General features: G+C 36.3%; 1 protein-coding gene across 1 annotated transcript in view; it reads left to right on the top strand.

The window, feature by feature from the left end:
- Window positions 1–20215, top strand: part of RPS6KA5 (ribosomal protein S6 kinase A5) — a 185993-nt gene that overhangs the window by 54587 nt on the left and 111191 nt on the right. Inside the window, 1 exon segment of the mRNA XM_036843627.1 lies at window positions 9523–9594. Within this exon segment, the coding sequence (XP_036699522.1) occupies window positions 9523–9594 (72 nt within the window).

The raw sequence follows: 20215 nt of genomic DNA, 5'->3' as shown, positions 1-20215 counted from the left end.
TGTGTACAAAATTTGTACATACACCTCTGACTGACTTCTGAACCATGCATGAGTACAACAGACTCAGAACTCAGCTAAATACAAAAGAAATCTGAACTGGCCTAGAGCTGCCTTCTAAGAAACAGATTTGTAATTCAAGTCAAGCCAGGCCAAGCCAAGATATTTGCCTGCTAAAACAAAAGAAACAACTCTTGTTGGAGAAAGAATAACAATCTAGAATTTTCACAATTAACATTTAAGGGTTAATGTTAAGGGTACAATCCAAAATTACCCTAAGTATGAAGAATCAAGAAAATGTAATATATCCCAGGAGGAAATAAAAACAACTGAATCCCAGCCTGAGATGAATGAGATATTGGCAATAGCAGACAATGAATTTTAAAGCAGCTCTTACAGTATCCTCAATGAAATAAAACGACATGCTTTCAGTGAATGAAAAAATAAGAAATCTTATCAGATAAATAGAAACAGTGAAAAAGAACCACATGGAAGTTCTAGAAATGAAAAATACAATTTGAAATTTAAAAATCCACTGGACGGATTTAACAACTGAACAGAGATTGCCAGAAGGAAAGTAAGTGAACTGAAGATGGAACAATGGAAATCAACTAATGTGAAGAACAGAGAGAAAACATATTAGAAAAAAAATGAATAGGGTATCAGGGACCTCTTAGGTAGTATCAAACAATCCAACATACATGCAATTGGAATCTAAGAAGGTGAGGAGAGAGAATGGGATAGAACAAATATTTGAAAAATTAAGGCAAAAATTCCCCAAATTTGATGAAAAACAAGAAATTTACAGATATAAGATACTCAGTGAATGCCAGCTGAATGAACCCAAAGAAGTCCACATCAAGACCACATCATGGCTGGAAGCAACCTAAATGTCCACTGACAGAGGAATGGACAAAGAAGATGTGGTACCTTCTAACAATGGAGTATTACTCCGCCATAAAAAGAATGAAATAATGCATTTGCCGTAACATGATGGACCTCTAGATAGCCATACTGAGGAAGTAAGTGAGACAGAGGGACAAATATCCTATGATATCACTTATATGTGGAATCTTAAAAAACGGTACAATGAACTTATTGCAAAACACAAATAGAGTTACAGATGTAGAAAACAATCTTATGGTTATCAGGGGGGAAGGGGGGAGGATAAAAATGGAAGATTGGATTGACATACACACACTACTGTATATAAATAGATAATAATAAGGACCTACTGTATAGCACAGGGAACTCTACTCAATACTTGGTAATGACCTATATGGGAAAAGAATCTAAAAAAGAGTGGATATGTATATATGTATAACTGATTCACTTTGAGGTACAGCAAAAAGTAACACAACATTGTAAATCAACTGTACTCCAATAAAAATTTTAAAAAGAAAAGAAAAAGAAAAAAGACACATCATGGCAAAACCGTTGAAAGCCAAAGATAAAGAGCAATGTTGAAAGCAGTAAGAGAAAAATAACACATTTCAAACAGAAGAGCAGTAATCCATGTAATGACTGACCTTATGTCATAAACCAAGAGGGTGGAAGAACATGTTTAAAGTGCTGGAAGAAAGGAGAAAAAAAAGCCTGGATATTTTCCTTTGATTCTATATCAAAGGAAAATATCCTTCAAGAGTGAAGATGATTCTGGAATTAGACAGTGGTGACGATGGCACAACCTTGTGAACATACTAAAAAACATTGAATTATATACTTTAAAAGGATGAATTTATGGTATGTTAATTATATCTCAATAGAAAATTTAGATAAAGGTAAAAGAATGACTCTTTCAGATAAAACTAAGAAAATTCATCACCCGTACTACAGAAATGTCAAAGGATATTCTTCAAGGTTGAAGAAAAGTGATACCAGATAGAATTTTGGATCCTTGGAAAAGAAAGATCATCAGAAATGATAAGTATCTGGAGAAGTGCAAAAGTCTGTCTCTCTCTTTCTTCCTTATTTCTTTATAAAATGTATCATATAGGCAAAACTCATAATATTGTCTGTGAAGTTTATAACACATATGGAAGATGTTATAAATCCCATATAATGTATGATGGCTATACCAGGAAGGATGATTGCAAGGTTTCTATATTTTATGTGAAATGGTACTTTTTTAACTGTAAGAGGACTGTGAATAGAGATGTATATTGTACTCCTTAGAGCAACAACTACACAAATAATGCAGAGAAGAAGAGTTAAATTATGAGTGTGAAAATTGAAATTAAATTCTAAAAAACATTCAAGTATTTTTTTCAGAAGTCAGGAAAGTAGGAACGTGGGACCAAACAACAGAAATGGTAGACCCAAATCCAACCATACCAATAATTATATTAGATTGTTAATAGGTTAAACTATTAATCTAGTAGTTTAGATGAAAATAAATGTTTATAATTAAACACTCTAGACAAAAATCCTAGCAGGGTTTCTTGCCTAGAAATTGAAAACCTAATTATAAATTTATAACAAACACAAGACAATCTTGAAAAGAAGATCAAGATGGGAGGATTTATATTACCTGATTTCAAGACTTATGATAACCAAGGCAGTGAGCTACTGGCATAAGGCTACACATAGACCATTGGTACAGAAAAGAGAGTTCTGAAAGAAACCCATACTTATATGGTCAATTGATTTTTGACAAATGAGCTAACATAAATCAATGGTAAAAAAAATAGAGGGTTTCTTTTTTTTTTTTTTTTTTTCGTTAAATGGTATTGGAACTTCCAACTAGATACCTGTATGAGAAAAAAAAGAACCTTGATCCTTACCTCACATTATACAAGAAAGTTAACTCAAATTGGATCATAGACTTAAATGTAAGAACTAAAACTATTAAATTTCTAGAAGAACATTTTAGAAAATATCTTTGTGACTTTGGGTAGCCAATGATTTCTTAGAATCCAAAAAGCATAGACTGTAAAAAAAAAATAATGGACTTCATCAAAATTTTAAAAATTTGCTTTTAAAAAGACAAAATTAAGAAAATAAAAAGCCAAGCTATAGAATGGAGAATACATTTGCAAAACATATGTCTGCCAAAGTACTTTTATTTAAAATATGTGAAGAACTCTTACAACTCAGCAGTTAAGACACAAACAACGCTATAAAAAATGGACAAAGATTTGAACAGACAATCCCACACACACAAAAATACGAATGACTAATAGACCCATGAAAAGATGTTCAACATGTCATCAAGAAAATGCAAATTAAAGCACATTGAGAATGTAGAAAATTTGAATCAACAACAACAAAACCCCTCCTGTAACTAATAAGAGATTACAGCTTTATTTACAGTTTTAAGACACAAGATGATAACCAAAAGTCAATCGCTTCCCTACCTACCAGCAATGAACAAGTGGAATTTGAAATTAAAAACACAGTGCCATTTAAATTTGCACCCCCCCGCCAAATGCAATACTTAGGTATAAATCTAACAAAATATGTGCAAGATCTATATGAGGAAACTACAAAACTCTGTTGAAGGATACTAAAGAAGAACTAAATAAACAGAGAGATATTCCATGTTCATGGATAGAAAGACTCAATATTGTTGAGATGTCAGTTCTTCCCAACTTGGTCTACAGATTTGATCTACAGATTCAGTGCAGTCCCAATCCAATCCAAGTACATTATTTTGTGAGGATCAAAAACTGATTCTAAAGTTTACATGGTTAGGCAGAAGACCCAGAATAGCCAACACAATATTAAAGGAGAAGAATCGTCAGGATACTGACACTACCCACTACTGTAAGACTTACTATCAAGCTATAGTAATTAAGAAAGTGTGTTATTGAGGACAGAATAGACAGGAACAGGCTGGAGAGCCCAGAAATAGACCTACATAAATATAGTCAAGTGATTTTGACAAAGGAACAAAGAATATAGTGGAACAAAGATAGTCTTTTCAACAAATGATGCTGGAACAACTGGACATCTACATGCAAAATATTGAATCTAGGAAACAGACCTTACATCCTTCACAAAAATTAACTCAAAGTATATTACAGAACCTAAATGTAAAACATAAACTATAAGTCCTAGAAGATAACATAGAGAAAGCCTAGATGACCTTGGGTATGGTGATGACTTTTTAGGTACACCACCAGAGGCATGATCCATGAAAGAAAGAATTGATAAGCTGTACTTTATCAAAATTACTAAAATTCAAAAATTCTGTTCTGCAAAAGACAATGTCAAGAGACTGAGAAGACAAGTCACATACTGGAAGAAAATATTTACAAAAGACATTATCTGATAAATGACTTGTCCAGAATATAAAAAGACCTCTTAAAACTCAACAATAAGAAAATAACAACTTGATTGAAAAAATTGGGCCAATAACTTGGCAGACACCTCACCAACAAAATACACAGATGGCAAATGAGCATATGAAAAGATATCCACATCATATGTTGTCAAGGAAATGCCAATAAAACAACAGTGGGATACCATTACACAACTATTAGAATGGGCCAAAATTCAGAACGCTGATAAAACCAAATGTTAGTGAGGACGTAGAGCAACAGGAACTCTCATTTACTGTTGGTGTAAACGCAGAGTTGATACAGCCACTTTGGAAGACGGTTTGGTAGTTACTTATAAAACTAAACGTACTCTTACAATATGACCCAGCAGTTGTGCTCTTTGATATTTACCCAAAGGAGTTGAAGACTCGTGTCCACACAAAAACCTGCACAGAGGATTTTTAGGGCAGTAACTACTCTGAATGATATAAATACTGCAATGGTGGATTCATTTGTCCAAACCCATAGATGTACAACACCAAGAGTGAACCCTAACGTAAGCTATGAACTTTGGGTAAAAAACCCTATTGCATCTGCTTGGGCCCCAACTGAGGTTAAGACAAGACAGGGTAACCAAAAGAGTTACATTTTGTCAAGCTTCATCTTTGGTCCCTTACCCCAAAGTGAATCACTGACCTGGGTGAGCTGCCACTGGGCCAACAGGGGCCCTTTGCCCTAAGCAGATACTACCCTCTAAGCTGTTGACTGGAATCTAACCATCTTAATCAAGGAAAGGCCAGGAAAGATAAATTCTGGAGGAAACTCGAGGTGGTATAAAGTGTGTTTTATAAGCCTAGGGCTAAATTCTTTTCAAGCCCAGAATTCCTAGGACCTGGGTTTGAGGTATGAGGGAGTGAAGACACTCTCCCAAGCTCCACCTTAACTCACCAGCCACCTGGTAACCAATCTTGATAGAAAAGCAATACAAAGAGTAAATAAACTCGTCCACAGCTAAGGCCCAAGAGAGGAGATTCCAAAGAGTACATTACCTTGAAGAAAGCAGAGCTAACCTCCTCCTCCTGGGGGAACCTTTACCACTGTGACCACTCCCTCCCCCAAATACCGAAGGCCATCAGTGCTGTTCTTCTTGAGCTCTGTCAATTCCTTCTCCCAGGGTTGGAGGTTGGGAAGGCTTGAGCTCCCTTTGCAGACAAAGTGTTAATTTATGTCAGAAACCAAATAATAGAGGTAGTAGATTATGAACAAAAGCAGGCCTTCACAGATTATCTGAACAATCTTAGTGAATGATCAGGCTTTCCGGGGTGGTATGCTTTGTAGAACCAAGTATAATTAATCTGTGGCCTCTTTTAATTTCCTATGAGAGCAATTCTATGGTTAGTGTAGAAAGGCTGAAGTGGCTGTGTATCAAAAGATAGTTTCTTATCTTCCTAGTCCAGCTGCAAATATAGATATGGGAGAAATAGTATTTGGACAATGCTTTTGAAAGCTGGGGCCTATACACACTCATAGAAATAAAAGATGACTCCTAACAGCGAGAAACAGGATTGATAATTTTTAACATTTGACTCTTTAATAATGTCTTAAACTTCAAAAATCTTGCACAGTAAAATAACAGAATTTAACATTCAATTAGAGCCAAATCATTATTTCAAAAGTGATGGTTTCCTGTGAGCTTCACTTTTACTATAACCTGCTTGACATACTACAGGAGGATATGCTATTGTGTGTTTACTTTAAGATACTACCTATGTTTTGGTATTTGTTTTAGATTATATTGAAACCAGTGTGAGCTTGAGGCATGGGCCATGTACACTGATTTGTTCCCACTATGAAATTATGCATGAATAGTCAAACTCTTAGGAACTGAAGTAGAATGGTGGTTCTCAGGAGCTTGGAAGAGAGGGAAAAAGAGGAATTGTTCAATGGAGTTTGTTTTTGCAAGGTGAAAAAATTCTAGAGATCTGTTGTAAACAAGGGTACCTATAGTAACACTACTGTATTTGATGCTTAAAAATGGTTAAGATGGTAAATTTTGTTATGTGTTTTTAACCACAATTAAAAATATTTTTAAAGTTATGTTTAGTTAAACTTCAGAAAGACACTGAAATTACTTATCCCCCTGAAACTTTTAATTCTAGAAGTTCTTAGTTGGGTCTAATTTTCTTAAAATTGTAGTCCCAAAGCATTAATTTATTTACAAACACTAATAATATTATTGGAACACAGCAAAACACTGTGTGAATTAAGCTCATATAATCCTCATCACAACCCAATGAGGGTAGGTATTATTTTATTATTTGCCATTTTATTATGAAACATTTTCAAATGTAATACAGAGAATTTGAAAGAGTGTATGCTGAACATCCTTACACTCACTAACTAGATTCTGCAGTTAACATTTGTTGTATTTTCTTTATCACGTATCTGTCCATACCTATATGTGTCCATCAATCCATCTTTTTATTCGGTTGGCCAAAAGATGCCTTCGGTTTTTAAGCAAAAATAAAAGACATATTTTTCATTTTCACCAAGAACTTTATTGAACAACATATTCACCCTCTTGTTCCACTACCTTCTGCCATTTTTCAGGCAACTTCATAATTCCATCTTCCCAAAACTTTTTATCTTTTTGAGCAAGGAACTGTTCTAGATGCTTTTTACAGTCTTCCAGGGAATTGAAATTTTTCCCATTAAGATAATTTTGTAAAGACCGAAATAAATGGAAATCCGAAGGTGCAATGTCTGGTGAATACGGTGGATGAATCAGAACTTCCCAGCCAAGCTGTAACAGTTTTTGCCTGGTCATCAAAGAAACACGTGGTCTTGCATTATCCTGATGGAAGATTATGCGTTTTCTGTTGACTAATTCTGGACGCTTTTTGTCGAGTGCCACTTTCAGTTGGTCTAATTGGGAGCAGTACTTGTTGGAATTAATCGTTTGGTTTTCCAGAAGGAGCTCATAATAGAGGACTCCCTTCCAATCCCACCATATACACAACATCACCTTCTTTGGATGAAGACCGGCCTTTGGTGTGGTTTGTGGTGGTTCATTTCTCTTGCCCCACGATCTGTTCCGTTCCACATTATTGTACAGTATCCACTTTTCATTGCCCATCACAATTGTTTTAAAAACAGCACGTTTTCATTACATTTAAGTAGAGAATCGCATGCGGAAATACGGGCAAGAAGGTTTTTTTCGCTTAACTTATGTGGAACCCAAACATCAAAGCGATGAATATAACCAAGCTGGTGCAAATTATTTTCAGTGCTCAGTTTGGATATTTTGAGTATGTTGGCGATCTCCCACATGCTATAATGTTGACTGCTCTCAGTCAGTGTCTCAATTTGATCGCTACCAACTTCAACTAATCTACCCAACCGTGGAGCATCATCCAGCGAGAAATCTCCAGCACGAAACTTCACAAGCAATTTTTGACACGTTTGACCAGTCACAGCACCTTTTCCATACACTGCACAAATCTTTTTTTTGTGTTTCAGTTGCGTTTTTACCTTTCTTGAAATAATAAAGCATAATATGCTGAAAATGTTGCTTTTTTCTTCCATCTTCAATATTAAAATGGCTACACAAAAATTCACCAATTTTGATGTCTTTTTTTACATGCATGCTGATATGACAGCTGTCACGTACAATCTAACAAAACTGTTTTGAATGAAGTTAAACAGAACTAAGTGCTACTAGAGCCATCTTACGGGAAAAAACGAACGAACCTTTCGGCCAACCCAATAAAAATACATTTCAAAGTAAATTGTAGACACCAGTATGCTTTGAGGGTAGGAATTTTTATTATCCCCATTTTACACTACAGGGATATGAAACACAGAGAAGTTAAGTAATTTATTCAAGGTCACAGAGGTTTTAAGTGGTAGAGCTAGGATTTGGACCAAGCCTTTCTTAATCATTTCTTTCTTATCACAGAAAGCTGGTTCACACAATATGAATAGGTTATTACCATACAAAGTAATTCATGGTCCAATAAATTTGTCAAATATAAGTATCGCAATCTTGAAGATCCACATGCATATTTTTATGGTGCAGAATCTGTGAGGTTCAGCGTTAAAGAAACTTGTTAAACCTTGTTTAAGCTAACTATTTCCAAATTTATTCAACCAGAGCACTCTTTCCCCACCTTCCCCCCAAACATAACATCTATTAACATCTCATAGGATAGGATCAGAATTCATTGGAGTATGCTCTGGAAAATGCTCATTTATAAGGTATCCTAATTTTGTTTATTTACTACAGAATATGTCTTTGAAGAGTTTATATTTTTAAACATAGTCCTCGAATTTTAGAGCTGGCAGAGATCTTAGCATTCACTGAGACCAGTGCTTTCACCTCAAAGATGAGGGAACTGAGATGCAGGGTGGTCAGGTAACCAGTGCAGGCTACATCCTGTTCAAGTGCTTAGTGACAGAAATGGGAGTGGAGCCCAGCCTAGAACCTGGGAATGGCATCTATAGTTAGTAAATATTTGTTGAATAAATGAATGCATCTTCTAAATTTGTCCAATTTTCTCTCTACTACATATCTATCTACATGTTAGAATTTGTGTTCATTTTCAGATTATCTGGTCGGTAGAGAGTCTTTATTTTTAAAGACTTTAGACTCTTAGACTTTTAGAGAGTCTTTATTTTAATAAAGTAGAGCACTTTATTTTTATGTTAACCTTTGGTACAAATGTTATATAGTTACTAAATTCTAAAAGAAAAGTTTTATTGTGGGACTTCCCTGGTGGCCCAGTGGGTAAGACTCTGCGCTGCCAATGCAGGGGGCTCGGGTTCGATCCCTGGTCAGGGAACTAGATCCCACATGCATGCTGCAACTCAGAGTTCGCATGCCGCAACTAAGAAGTCTGCATGCTGCAACTAAGAACTCTGCATGACACAACTAAGAGTCCACATGCTGCAACGAAGATCCCACGTGCTGCAACTAAGACCCGGTGCAGCCCCCCCCGAAAAATTTTTTAAAAACCCCCACAAAAACAAAAAACAAATCAGTAATTTTAAAAAACATTTAAATAAAAAAAGTTTTATCGTAGTATGTAACATACAGAAAATTACACAAAACATAGCTGTACATTTTAACGAATAATTATAAAGTGAATCCTGGTTTAACCACCCAACTCAAGAAATATAACACTGCTGGTACCTCAGAAGCCCCTGTGGGCCCCCTCCTATTGCTGATCCCCTTAATTATTTATTTTTTCTCTTTCTTTTTTAGCTAATTTAACAGGACATGCAGAGAAGGTGGGGATTGAAAATTTCGAGCTCCTAAAGGTCCTAGGAACTGGAGGTAAGTCTTAATTCTTTTTTTTCAGGAAAAAAAGTACTTGATATCCTTATGACAAAGGATTGATAACCCCAATACAGAAATCAATTAATCTTTAAAAAGCATAAGGAATCCAATAGGAGAACTAAGAATGTGAACAAAGCATTCATAGAAGAAATACAAAAGGCAAAATTTAAAGGAATTGGTAAGGATCAAGAAAAACCAATCTCTCTTACCCTGCTGTTGGGAATGTAAATTAATTCAGTTTTTACACAGGACACAGTATTTTTAAAAAACCACTAACATTTATGGAGAGCTTGTAACTTGCCAACTACTCTGTGAAGTGCTTTATACTGATTGATTCAGTCAGTCCTCGCTCAATTTTATTGATAGTCCATGCTCATCATTTTTAATAATGAAAAATTCAAGACTCTTGGAAACCTAATGACATGAATTTGGTTAAATGAACATGCATCTATTATCTGTACAATAGAATTGAAATGATCTGTATTTACTAACATTTTTTTTTAAATGTTAGCTGTTACTGTTATTATTAGTTGGCCTTTTTTTAAAATTTTTTAAAATTAATTAATTTATTTATTTTATTTTTATTTTTGGCTGTGTTGGGTCTTCGTTTCTGTGCGAGGGCTTTCTCTAGTTGTGGCAAGTGGGGGCCACTCTTCATCGCGGTGCGTGGGCCTCTCACTATCACGGCCTCTCTTGTTGCGGAGCACAGGCTCCAGACGCGCAGGCTTAGTAGTTGTGGCTCACGGGCCTAGTTGCTCCGCGGCATGTGGGATCCTCCCAGACCAGGGCTCGAACCCGTGTCCCCTGCATTGGCAGGCAGATTCTCAACCACTGCGCCACCAGGGAAGCCCTTGCTAACATTTTGGAAAGATCTCCATAATGTAATAAATTTGAGAAAAGACTATAGAAGAGAATGTACAATATACGATTTCCATAGTATAAAAATTGTGTGAATAAATGTCTACATGTAAATATATAGAAAAATCTCTGATCTATGCACCAAAATGATAACAGTGTGGCTGTCCCTGGGTGGTGAGATGTTAGATGATCTTGATATTCTGCTTTATACTTCTTTGTGCCTTCTGAATTTTTGCTATCACTGTTCTCACTGCTCTAAAGTCAGGGACTCATGGGCATATGACTTGTGCAGGTGCAGAGATCCCTGCACTAGAAGAGCCTCACGTTTGGTTTAATGCTCTGCTTTCACTGTTCTGAAATTTTAAATATTTCATGAACAAGGCACCCCACATTTTCATTTCGCACTGAGCCTGCCAATTATGTGGCTGGTCTTGTCAGCATATAAATTTGTCTAGTCAGAATCCCAGAAAGAGCCAATAGAGTGGGGAGAAGTCCTATCCAAAGAGATAATAGCTCAGAATTTTCTAGGATTGATTAAGCATATAAATTTGCAGATCTAGGAAACAGAAAATCCCAAGCAGACAAGTATAAAGAAATTATTACCTAGATACATCAGAGAAACTGATGAACATCAGAGACAGAGAAATACCCTAAAAACAACAAGAGAGAAAAGACATATTTATAGAGGAATAATGAGTAGATTAACAAATGATTTTTCAACAGCAACCATGAACGCCATAGGAGAGCGGAAGAATATCTACAAAATGCCCAGAGAAAATAACTGTCAATTTAGAATTGCAAACCCAGCAAAACTATTTTCCAAAAGTGAGGGCAAAATAGACATTTTCAGACACACAAAAGCTGAGTGTGTTTTCCACCAGTACATCCTCACTAAAAGAATTTCTAAAGGATATAATTTTAGGGAGAAGGAAAGTGATCTCAGGAGAGATTCTGGGATGAAAAAGTGTTGGTGAATAAAGAAGATCTAAACAATATTGACTGTGTAAAACCATAGTCGAAATGTCTAATTTGTGGGGTTAAAAAAAGAAAATTGAAGTATTGGACAAAAATAGCACATAATTTGGGAGTTGATAGGAATTTAGTGGTCTGAGGTAGTGTTCCTCAAATTTTAACATGCACATGAATCTTGAAATGTGTAAAAGACCAAATTGATTGAAAAAAGAATAGAGAACCTGAATAGTCCTGTAATTCTTTTTTTTCTTTTTTTAATTAATTTATTTATTTTTGGCTGCGTTGGGTATTCGTTGCTGCGTGCTGCCTTTTCTCTGGTTGCGGCGAGCAGGGGCTACTCTTCGTTGCGCTGTGTGGGCTTCTCATTGCAGTGGCTTCTCTTGTTGTGGAGCACGGGCTCTAGGCACACGGGCTTCAGTAGTTGCAGCACACGGGCTCAGTACTTGTGGCTCGTGGGCTCAGTAGTTGTGGCTCGCGGGCTCTTGAGCGCAGGCTCAGTAGTTGTGGCTCACGGGCTCAGTTACTCCACGGCATGTGGGATCTTCCCGGACTAGGGCTCAAACCTGTGTCCCCTGCATTGGCAGGCGGATTCTTAACCATTGCACCACCAGGGAAGCCCAGTCCTATAATTCTTAAAGAAATTGGTCAGTAAGTAAAAATCTTCCTGCTAGGAAAACACTTGGTACAGTTTCAAAAATGAGTTTTGCCAAACGTTCAAGGCGTAGATAATTCTAATCTTCCACAAATTCTTTCAGAGGACAGAAAAAGTGGAATTATTTCTTCCAACTCATTGTATAAGGCTAGTATAACCTTGATTCCAAAAACACACAGAGTATGAGGAAGAAAAATTACAGGTCAGTTAAAAATTCTTTTAATTAAAAAAATTTTTTAATTTAATATCAGGTTTATAAGACAAACCTTGTGGGCTTCCCTGGTGGTGCAGTGGTTGAGAATCTGCCTGCTAATGCAGGGGACACGGGTTCGAGCCCTGGTCTAGGAGGATCCCACATGCCGCAGAGCAACTGGGCCCGTGAGCCACAACTACTGAGCCTGCGCGTCTGGAGCCTGTGCTCCACAAGAGAGGCCGCGATAGTGAGAGGCCCGCGCACCACAATGAAGAGTGGCCCCCGCTTGCCGCGGCTAGAGGAAGCCCTCGCACGGAAGCGAAAACCCAACACAGCCAAATAAATCAATCAATAAATAAATAATAATTAAAGGTGCTAATAATTAAAAAAAAAAAAAGACAAACCTTGTATGTGTTTTCTTTCGACATATATAACACTTTGTCTCATTATTTACCTCAACTTTTTGAGTGGATCTATCATAGGCAGATCTTTAAGATAATTCTGCAAACGTGAGAAAAGAGTTTACCAGTAATGCTTTACTTGCATTTTCATTTCATGCTTCTTCCTGAAACTGGTCTCTTGTTAGCCATGGATACTGCTTTTCCTTTTCATCAGCTAACAGTATCTTGCTCTTATGAGAAGATGGAATAACTAAGAAGTGTCACTGTAGGTGTTTCTGTATTTAAAATCACAATTTTGATGACTAAATGGAGTAGGTGGAAACTTTTATTATGAATATAATAAAATCTCAATTTTTATTCAAAAATTTCACCACTAATCTTTCAGTTTCATTACCTTTTTAAGCTAATTTTTTCCAGAACTACTTAGGATAATAGAAAAGCCTCATCAGATGTCTTTATGTGTCATGTCAGGCTTTCTTTGGAAGTGAAACTGAGAAATCTTCTGATGATTTAAGTTTTATGTATTTTGAACCAGAAAAAAATGTTATTCATCCAATATCTTGAAGACTTTGTGGAATATTGGAAAATGAAAGATTTACTTTTTGATCTCATACTTAAATGCATGTAATATTCATGAAAAAAATCTCTCTTTTACTCAGAGTATTGATTTATATCTTTTCAGCTATCTTGTTTCTTTTGATCTATTGCTAATCTTGTTGATCAGTTTCCTGAGCTAGAAACTTGGAAATAATTTTGATCCTTCTCTATTTTGACTTTTTTATTTCTTGTTTCTCACAAAATCCTATAATTTTTCTTTCAAAATGACCCTTGGATTTACCTTTTCTGTTCTTAGTGCCATGGCTCATATTACCTTATACATGGATTGTTGTTAAGGTTTTTTAAATTGGTCTTTCTGCAAGTTCTCTCTTCCATTTTATGCATTTTATACATATTCTGTTATAAATAATATGCAACCTCATTAAAATTCAACATTATCATGCTATTCTCCTGTTTCAGAACTCATAGTGCTTTTTTCCTAGTTATTATTCAAGTCCAAATTCTTGCCTTGCTTTCAGGCTTAGCTCTGTATTTTTTCTCCAGTTACCCCAATATTCCACCTACTTACTAGTCTGGTTGATTTTCTTTTACTCCCCTACAATTATGTGTACTTTCCCATCCTCTGAGGCCCTGCCTTATCTTGTTCCTCTACCTTAGTGCTCCTTCCCTTTTCCACCTGTCCGAATCCTTCCCAATTGCTTCATTCTCTGAATTGTGGCACTGAAAGTCCTTGGTAGAGAAATGGCAGTGAGTGGTTCTCTGAATCTTCCTTCACATCTGCTATATTTTTCCTCTAGATTGTGAACTCTTAAGATCATCCTTATATATGTTTCCAACCCTATTTCCCTCCTCCCTCCCCATAGCCCATAACAGTATGAAGTATAATAATAGTCTAACAAGTATATAATTCATGCTTTTGCCTCTAGCGTTGTTCTCGAGGTTGATACTCCCAAATTCAGGAAGTATCTTTGGTTCATCTTTTAGAATTATTTTGTTTCATGATGAAATTTTGGATTGTTTGTGGGAGTAATGATTCTTTCTAATTTCTCTCCTTTTCTGCTGCCTTCCTTTTAACGATTTTGCTTTCTTTGAGACATCTGTCTAAGTAGAGAAGAAAGTCTTTAAACGTATCCATTGTGTGCATTACTAGTAATTCTGATGCTTAATGAAGTGAAACATGTATTCTCTTTGAATTTTCTTTATTCATCATACTAGATCTGTACTTCAGAGATTTTTTGTCATTGTGGCAAAAAAGATAAATTTTGTCCTGTAACTGTAAAGGGTGCAGCTGAGTTGATTTTTCTCTTCTAATTTTGGTGCATTCATAGCTGTGAAGTACTTGGATATCAAGGATGACTTAGAAGACTCAGGTTTGAATCTTGACATTATCATTGCCTACTGGTGTTCCTTGGGTAAATCGCATGAACTCTGTGAGCCTAAGTCTTTATTGGCCTAAGTTAATAGTATCTATCTCACAATGTTGTGATAATATCAGTGAGATAATCAATATGAATTGCCAATTGCTAGATAACCATCAGTTGCGGTTATTTATTCAACAGGGAACTCCACTTTAAAGCTGCACCCTAAATTAGAAAAACAAAATTATTTAGGACTGATTCATAAGGACAGATTATTAGTTCTTTTTTTTTTTTTTTTTTTTTTTTTCCCAAATGAGAGCTCAAATTCCCACGACCTCCACCGGCCTCTTTTTTTTTTATTCTATGTTTTATTTTTATTTATTTTATTTATGGCCGTGTTGGGTCTTCGTTTCTGTCCGAGGGCTCTCTCCAGTTGCGGCAAGCGGGGGCCACTCTTCATCACGGTGCGCGGGCCTCTCACTATCGCGGCCTCTCTTGTTGCGGAGCACAGGCTCCAGACGCGCAGGCTCAGTAATTGTGGCTCACGGGCCCAGCCGCTCCATGGCATGTGGGATCTTCCCAGACCAGGGCTCGAACCCGTGTCCCCTGCATTGGCAGGCAGATTCTCAACCACTGCGCCACCAGGGAAGCCCTAGTTCTTTCATGTAGTCACTTTGTTAGCATATCTGGGAGAAATTTCAATTAAAGTTATATTTCTAATAATAAAAATCTAACAAATATTTCATAAGTGATGTTAGTTGAAATTTTATTAGCATTTCTAAAAAGTTGATTTGTATATTACCTTCAAAATAACATGTCAAATGAAGACTGTGTTTCTTTCTTTGTTTTCTTCTCTTAACTACTCAAACATTTTAGGTTCTGAACAACCTTTTGTATGTTAGGTTAACAGTCTTATGCTAAAATATGCATAAAATGAGTAATAAAACATTTAGATTGCCTGACATATAGTAAATGCTATATAAATTTTATCTATTTATATATCTGAAAGGGAAAGAAGCCCAGCTTCTAAAAGAGCTAGTATAATGCATTACCAATGTCTCAGATTAGCTTGATACATAAGTGATACATTAATACAACAAATATTTTATTGTAAAGCCTAAAATATGTCCAGCAATAAATAGGGACATGCAACTACCAAAAGATCTTCTGGGTTTCCAGGCTGTTCCTTCCTAATCTGTTCTCCATACTACAACCAGAGTGACCTTTCTTAAGTATAAGTTTGATCATGTCACTTCTCTATTTAAAACCTTTCATTTCATTCCCATTACTCTTGGGATTCATTCATTCACATGTTTTATTAAGAGGCAAGTACTGTTTGGGTGCTGGGGGAAGAGTAGTGAGCATTTAAAAAAAGGATATACTACATACAAACTTGAAAATTGAATAATATGGCCTTCATTTAATGTTTATTTCTGGGTTTATGAAATCTTCAAATGAGTGCTGGCAGAGTAGAGAGATTCAAAAGGCCTTGCCTCCCATAATGTCTGTTGAGCAGCAACCATTTGTGTTTTCCTCAGTGCCTGGTGCCCTCGTAAGAAGGTTACTTTTTCTTTATCCTGTGGATTTTTATTTTTTTGTTTTTATTTTTGGCTGGGGGTCGGGGGTTGGTCATGTAATCAGCGGGAGATGCTGCAAGCTGTTCTGTGGAAATACTGTCAAGTAGGAGAGATTATTGTTGGGTTGTTTACCCCAGCCTAAGTGCCATCCTTGAAATGTTAACTCTGATAGTTCTTTGCTCCTTGGTCCCAGACTCTGTGAAAATCATCCCCAACAAGACAGCCTTTTAAAATATATACGTATGTATTTTTTTACCGCAGACTTTTCAGAAACACATCTTATTTGTTAAATAAGACACGTTTCTTTTTCTGGGTAATTTGCCACTAGGTGGTGCTAGGAATTGCACTAGGCAACTTAAAGACACAGCTACTTTTTGGCCATATGATCAAAGGGAAAAAAACTTTGGTTGAGGCATATAAAGACTGTTTTAAAAAGTATTATGACTTAGTCATCGTTTGTCATTTAATTCGCTTAGGTGTTCGGAAAGTATCCCTATTAAAATAGTACTTTTAAAAGCCTGTATTCATTAAATTGTCAAAATCGTCATTCAAATAAGTTTATAATTTTGCATCTGTGTGTACCCACTATACCTTGTGCTTCAGTGTAAGCCTACAGTGTCTAAGGAAATCTTAGAGGTCAAGTGTTTGTGATGTTTTATACCACAAAAGACAATTCCATTTGAACGTGTTGGTTGACATTGTCTCCCTAGTATAAATACAATTTGACTTATTCCTGATGCTGTTGTAGGTCACATTTGCTAGAAGCAGAGCCTGGGACAAGGATTTGGGCACAGTTGATTTATTGCAGGAATGCTCTCAGGAGAGAGTGAGGGGAGTAGCAAGGGCAGAGGAAGAGCCTAAGCAGCATGTGGTCTAAGCTGGGGTTTTGGTTCAGCCTGAACCCTGGGAAGTTTTGGAGCAAGAGTGAGGAGGCAAGCCTTTTGTACTCAAATAGCTTGTTTGTTGAGATAGAAACAGAATGATTATGCATGTGCTTCTTGGTCCTTATTTCCTTGTTTTCCTGTATTTTCCTTTTAGTAAGGTCCTCTGGTAATCACATTCCATGGGTAGTCAATTCAAGTCTAGACCTCACAGCGGGACATGGTTTCCTTTGTAGCTTTTTCTTCTTGCCTGATGGACCAGAATCTCTGGTTTTCAAGTCATCTGGGACCAGGGATAAGAAATGCCATATGGATTACGTGGGTCATTCATGTGGAGATAGTCAGGAGTCGGCCACGGCCACATACATACATGCAGTTATTAGCTGGACTAATGCATGTACTGTCTTAGTGCTTTCTCCGAAATTAAGAAGTGCTGATCTAGAAGACATTATACAATTAGTCTTTAATTATTCAAGCTAATACAGTATGCATAAATGGAATCCATAGATAATCATTCCTGTAACTATTTTTTATTTTCAACCTTCTCACATATTAAGTCCTTTTTTTAGATGCTAACACCATCCATGAGAAAATGCACTGGTTTCGTGGTCCTAATTTCAGCTGTGCAACTGTTTTTGACCATTCAAAGTAATTAAGAAAATGAGTCAAATGGCCCTGGTTAGTTTAAAAACTTAAACTGGATTACGTCTGGAATCCTGGCACTTTTATTAAGTCTCTTCCAGATCCTCGGTGTTCTATATCTTCTAGAGAGGATATAACTTTATACCTAAAACAAATGGCCTACCTCAGTCTCTTTCATAAAAATTACCGCCTATGATTTCATGTGCTTTTACTGTGTCTCTTGTTTGCCTTTAGCATCTGTGTATTTAATCAAGCATGTTTTGGGTTCACAGCTTTTCCTTGTATGTTAGAAGAATAGTCTATTTTAATCAGTCTACCTTTCTTAATCTTAGACATTTTGTTTTTATGATGTACAAATCCTGGCAACAGGGGCTAATTTAAAAATGGTTGTATTAAATGGCTCAAATTCTGTTTTTATTTTACTTTATTTATTTATTAAAAAAATTTTTTTAACATCTTTATTGGAGTATAATTGCTTTACAATGTTGTGTTAGTTGCTGCTGTGTAGCAAAGTGAATCAGCTATATGTATACATATATCCCCATATCTCCTCCCTCTTGTGTCTCCCTCCCACCCTACCTATCCCACCCCTCTAGGTAGTCACAAAGCACCGAGCTGATCTCCTTGTGCTATGTGGCTGCTTCCCACTAGCTATCTATTTTACATTTGGTAGTGTATATATGTCCATGCCACTCTCTCACTTTTTATTTTAAAATTATGTTGAAATACTTAGTTTTATAGTTATGTGGGGTTTTTTTTAGTATTTGGAATTTAGTGTGCAATTATCTATTCTATAAAAGAATTTAGGAATCAGTGCTTCTGTTTGATAAATATGTAGAATCAAGTGCATTTTACTTTCAATGTTTAAAATTTGCCGACTTTCGAAAAGAGATTTAAGGGCATTTTCAAAGATAGAAAAAAAGATAAGGAATCAAAAAAAAAAAAAAAGAGAAAACAAAAACAGATGAAAACAGAGCAAAAGCCAGATAATAGGAAAGTGAAATAGATGTTATAGACATCTGGGCTGACATAGTCACTGCAATCGAGTCTTAAATTTAACCCTGAGTTTACTAGGAGGTAGGTATAAAGGGAAAGTTCTTTGGCCTACATAATTTGTTTGTTTTTTTTTTAAAGGAAAGGCATATAAATTCATATAGAGCAGTAGCTTTCAAGCTTTTTTGACTATTACCCATAGGACAAAATAGGTACATTTTTGTATTGCTTTTCAGTATGTGTATTTATGTATGTGTATAGACGTGCAGTCACATACACACACTTTTTTTCCACTAACATTTCTGTAGTGTTTGTTATCTGCCAGGCCCTCCTCTGGATCCTTATATTAATTTATTTAATCCCCAAACTGTATGATGTTAGGAACTATTACTATCCCTAATGAGTAAATTGAGACACAGTTGTGTTTCCTGTTTTGCCCAGGGTTACACGGTTACTAAACAGCATATCTAGGATTCAAAGCCAGGCAGCCAGGCGCCAGAGTCTATGTTCTTAGCCATTGTTCTGTACTGCCCTCTTTTTTTCCTCTCTCATGTGCTTAGACTTGTTTACATTCACATATACCTACACATGTGTGTGTGTATAAAGGGGAGACAGAAGATTCATGAAACACATTTAGTATATTCAGTTCTTTTTTAGTATTTTAGTTTCAAAATGCTGGTTGGACCCACTAAATTGATATTATCATCCACTAATGGGTCACAGCCCATGGTTTGAAAAAAAACTGGTCTAGAGAGACTTCTAACAAGTGCTGAAGTTATCAAATGGCTCCTTTATTGTGGTCAGTAAATAAGATCATGAGACTAGCATCTTTGATAAAGGATATGAAGATATTATTGAAAAAAGCATAATTTTATTGTATATAGTCTCTTTAAAAAGTGGCACACAGAAGATTAAACCTCAATTCACTAAAGTGTGTGTCTGAGTAGAACTTATCTACTACTTTGGTCCAAGTCAGGTGATTTCTGTCCATCTATCTTAACACAGGGTAGATTTTAGAGAATTACTGGGATGGACAGTAATGTTTCTTTTCAGCTCTGAGGTCTCATTAATCAGATATTTCAGATGAGTCTTTAGAAGTACCAAATTATGGTCAGCCAGGTTTCACCATTGAACCCCTTGAGTGTTTGCTTTTTGTGTACTGTTTGTGCTGTGCTAACACTGAAATGAAGCTGCTCTTCTGAGAACCCTTTCAGTGATGGTGGTTTTCCTGGGGCTTGACATATACTGCCCTAGCATTACTTACCATGTACGTTTGGCTGGCCTATTAACAAGGGTACCAATTTCCAAGGGCAGGACAAGTGAAATGTAGAGTTCCAAGAGAGTCTTTCTTGTTTGGTTCCATTTCTGACCCTGCTGACTTGGGGTGAATGAAGTTCTACAGGGCAAGGTGGAGGGGAAGGCAGGTGGGTTGGTTGTCAGTGTCCATGTCACACGTGGAAAGGTAGCAATCTTTCCTCAAGTTAAATTGTCTATGAGAGAGGGATGTGGCCAGGCACTGGCCATCAGTTCTTA

This window comes from Balaenoptera musculus, chromosome 2 (genome assembly GCF_009873245.2).
Source record: "Balaenoptera musculus isolate JJ_BM4_2016_0621 chromosome 2, mBalMus1.pri.v3, whole genome shotgun sequence".
Lineage (NCBI taxonomy): Eukaryota > Metazoa > Chordata > Mammalia > Artiodactyla > Balaenopteridae > Balaenoptera > Balaenoptera musculus.
The sequence above is the reverse complement of the archived record's forward strand: the minus strand, read 5'-3'. Positions and strand labels throughout refer to the sequence as shown.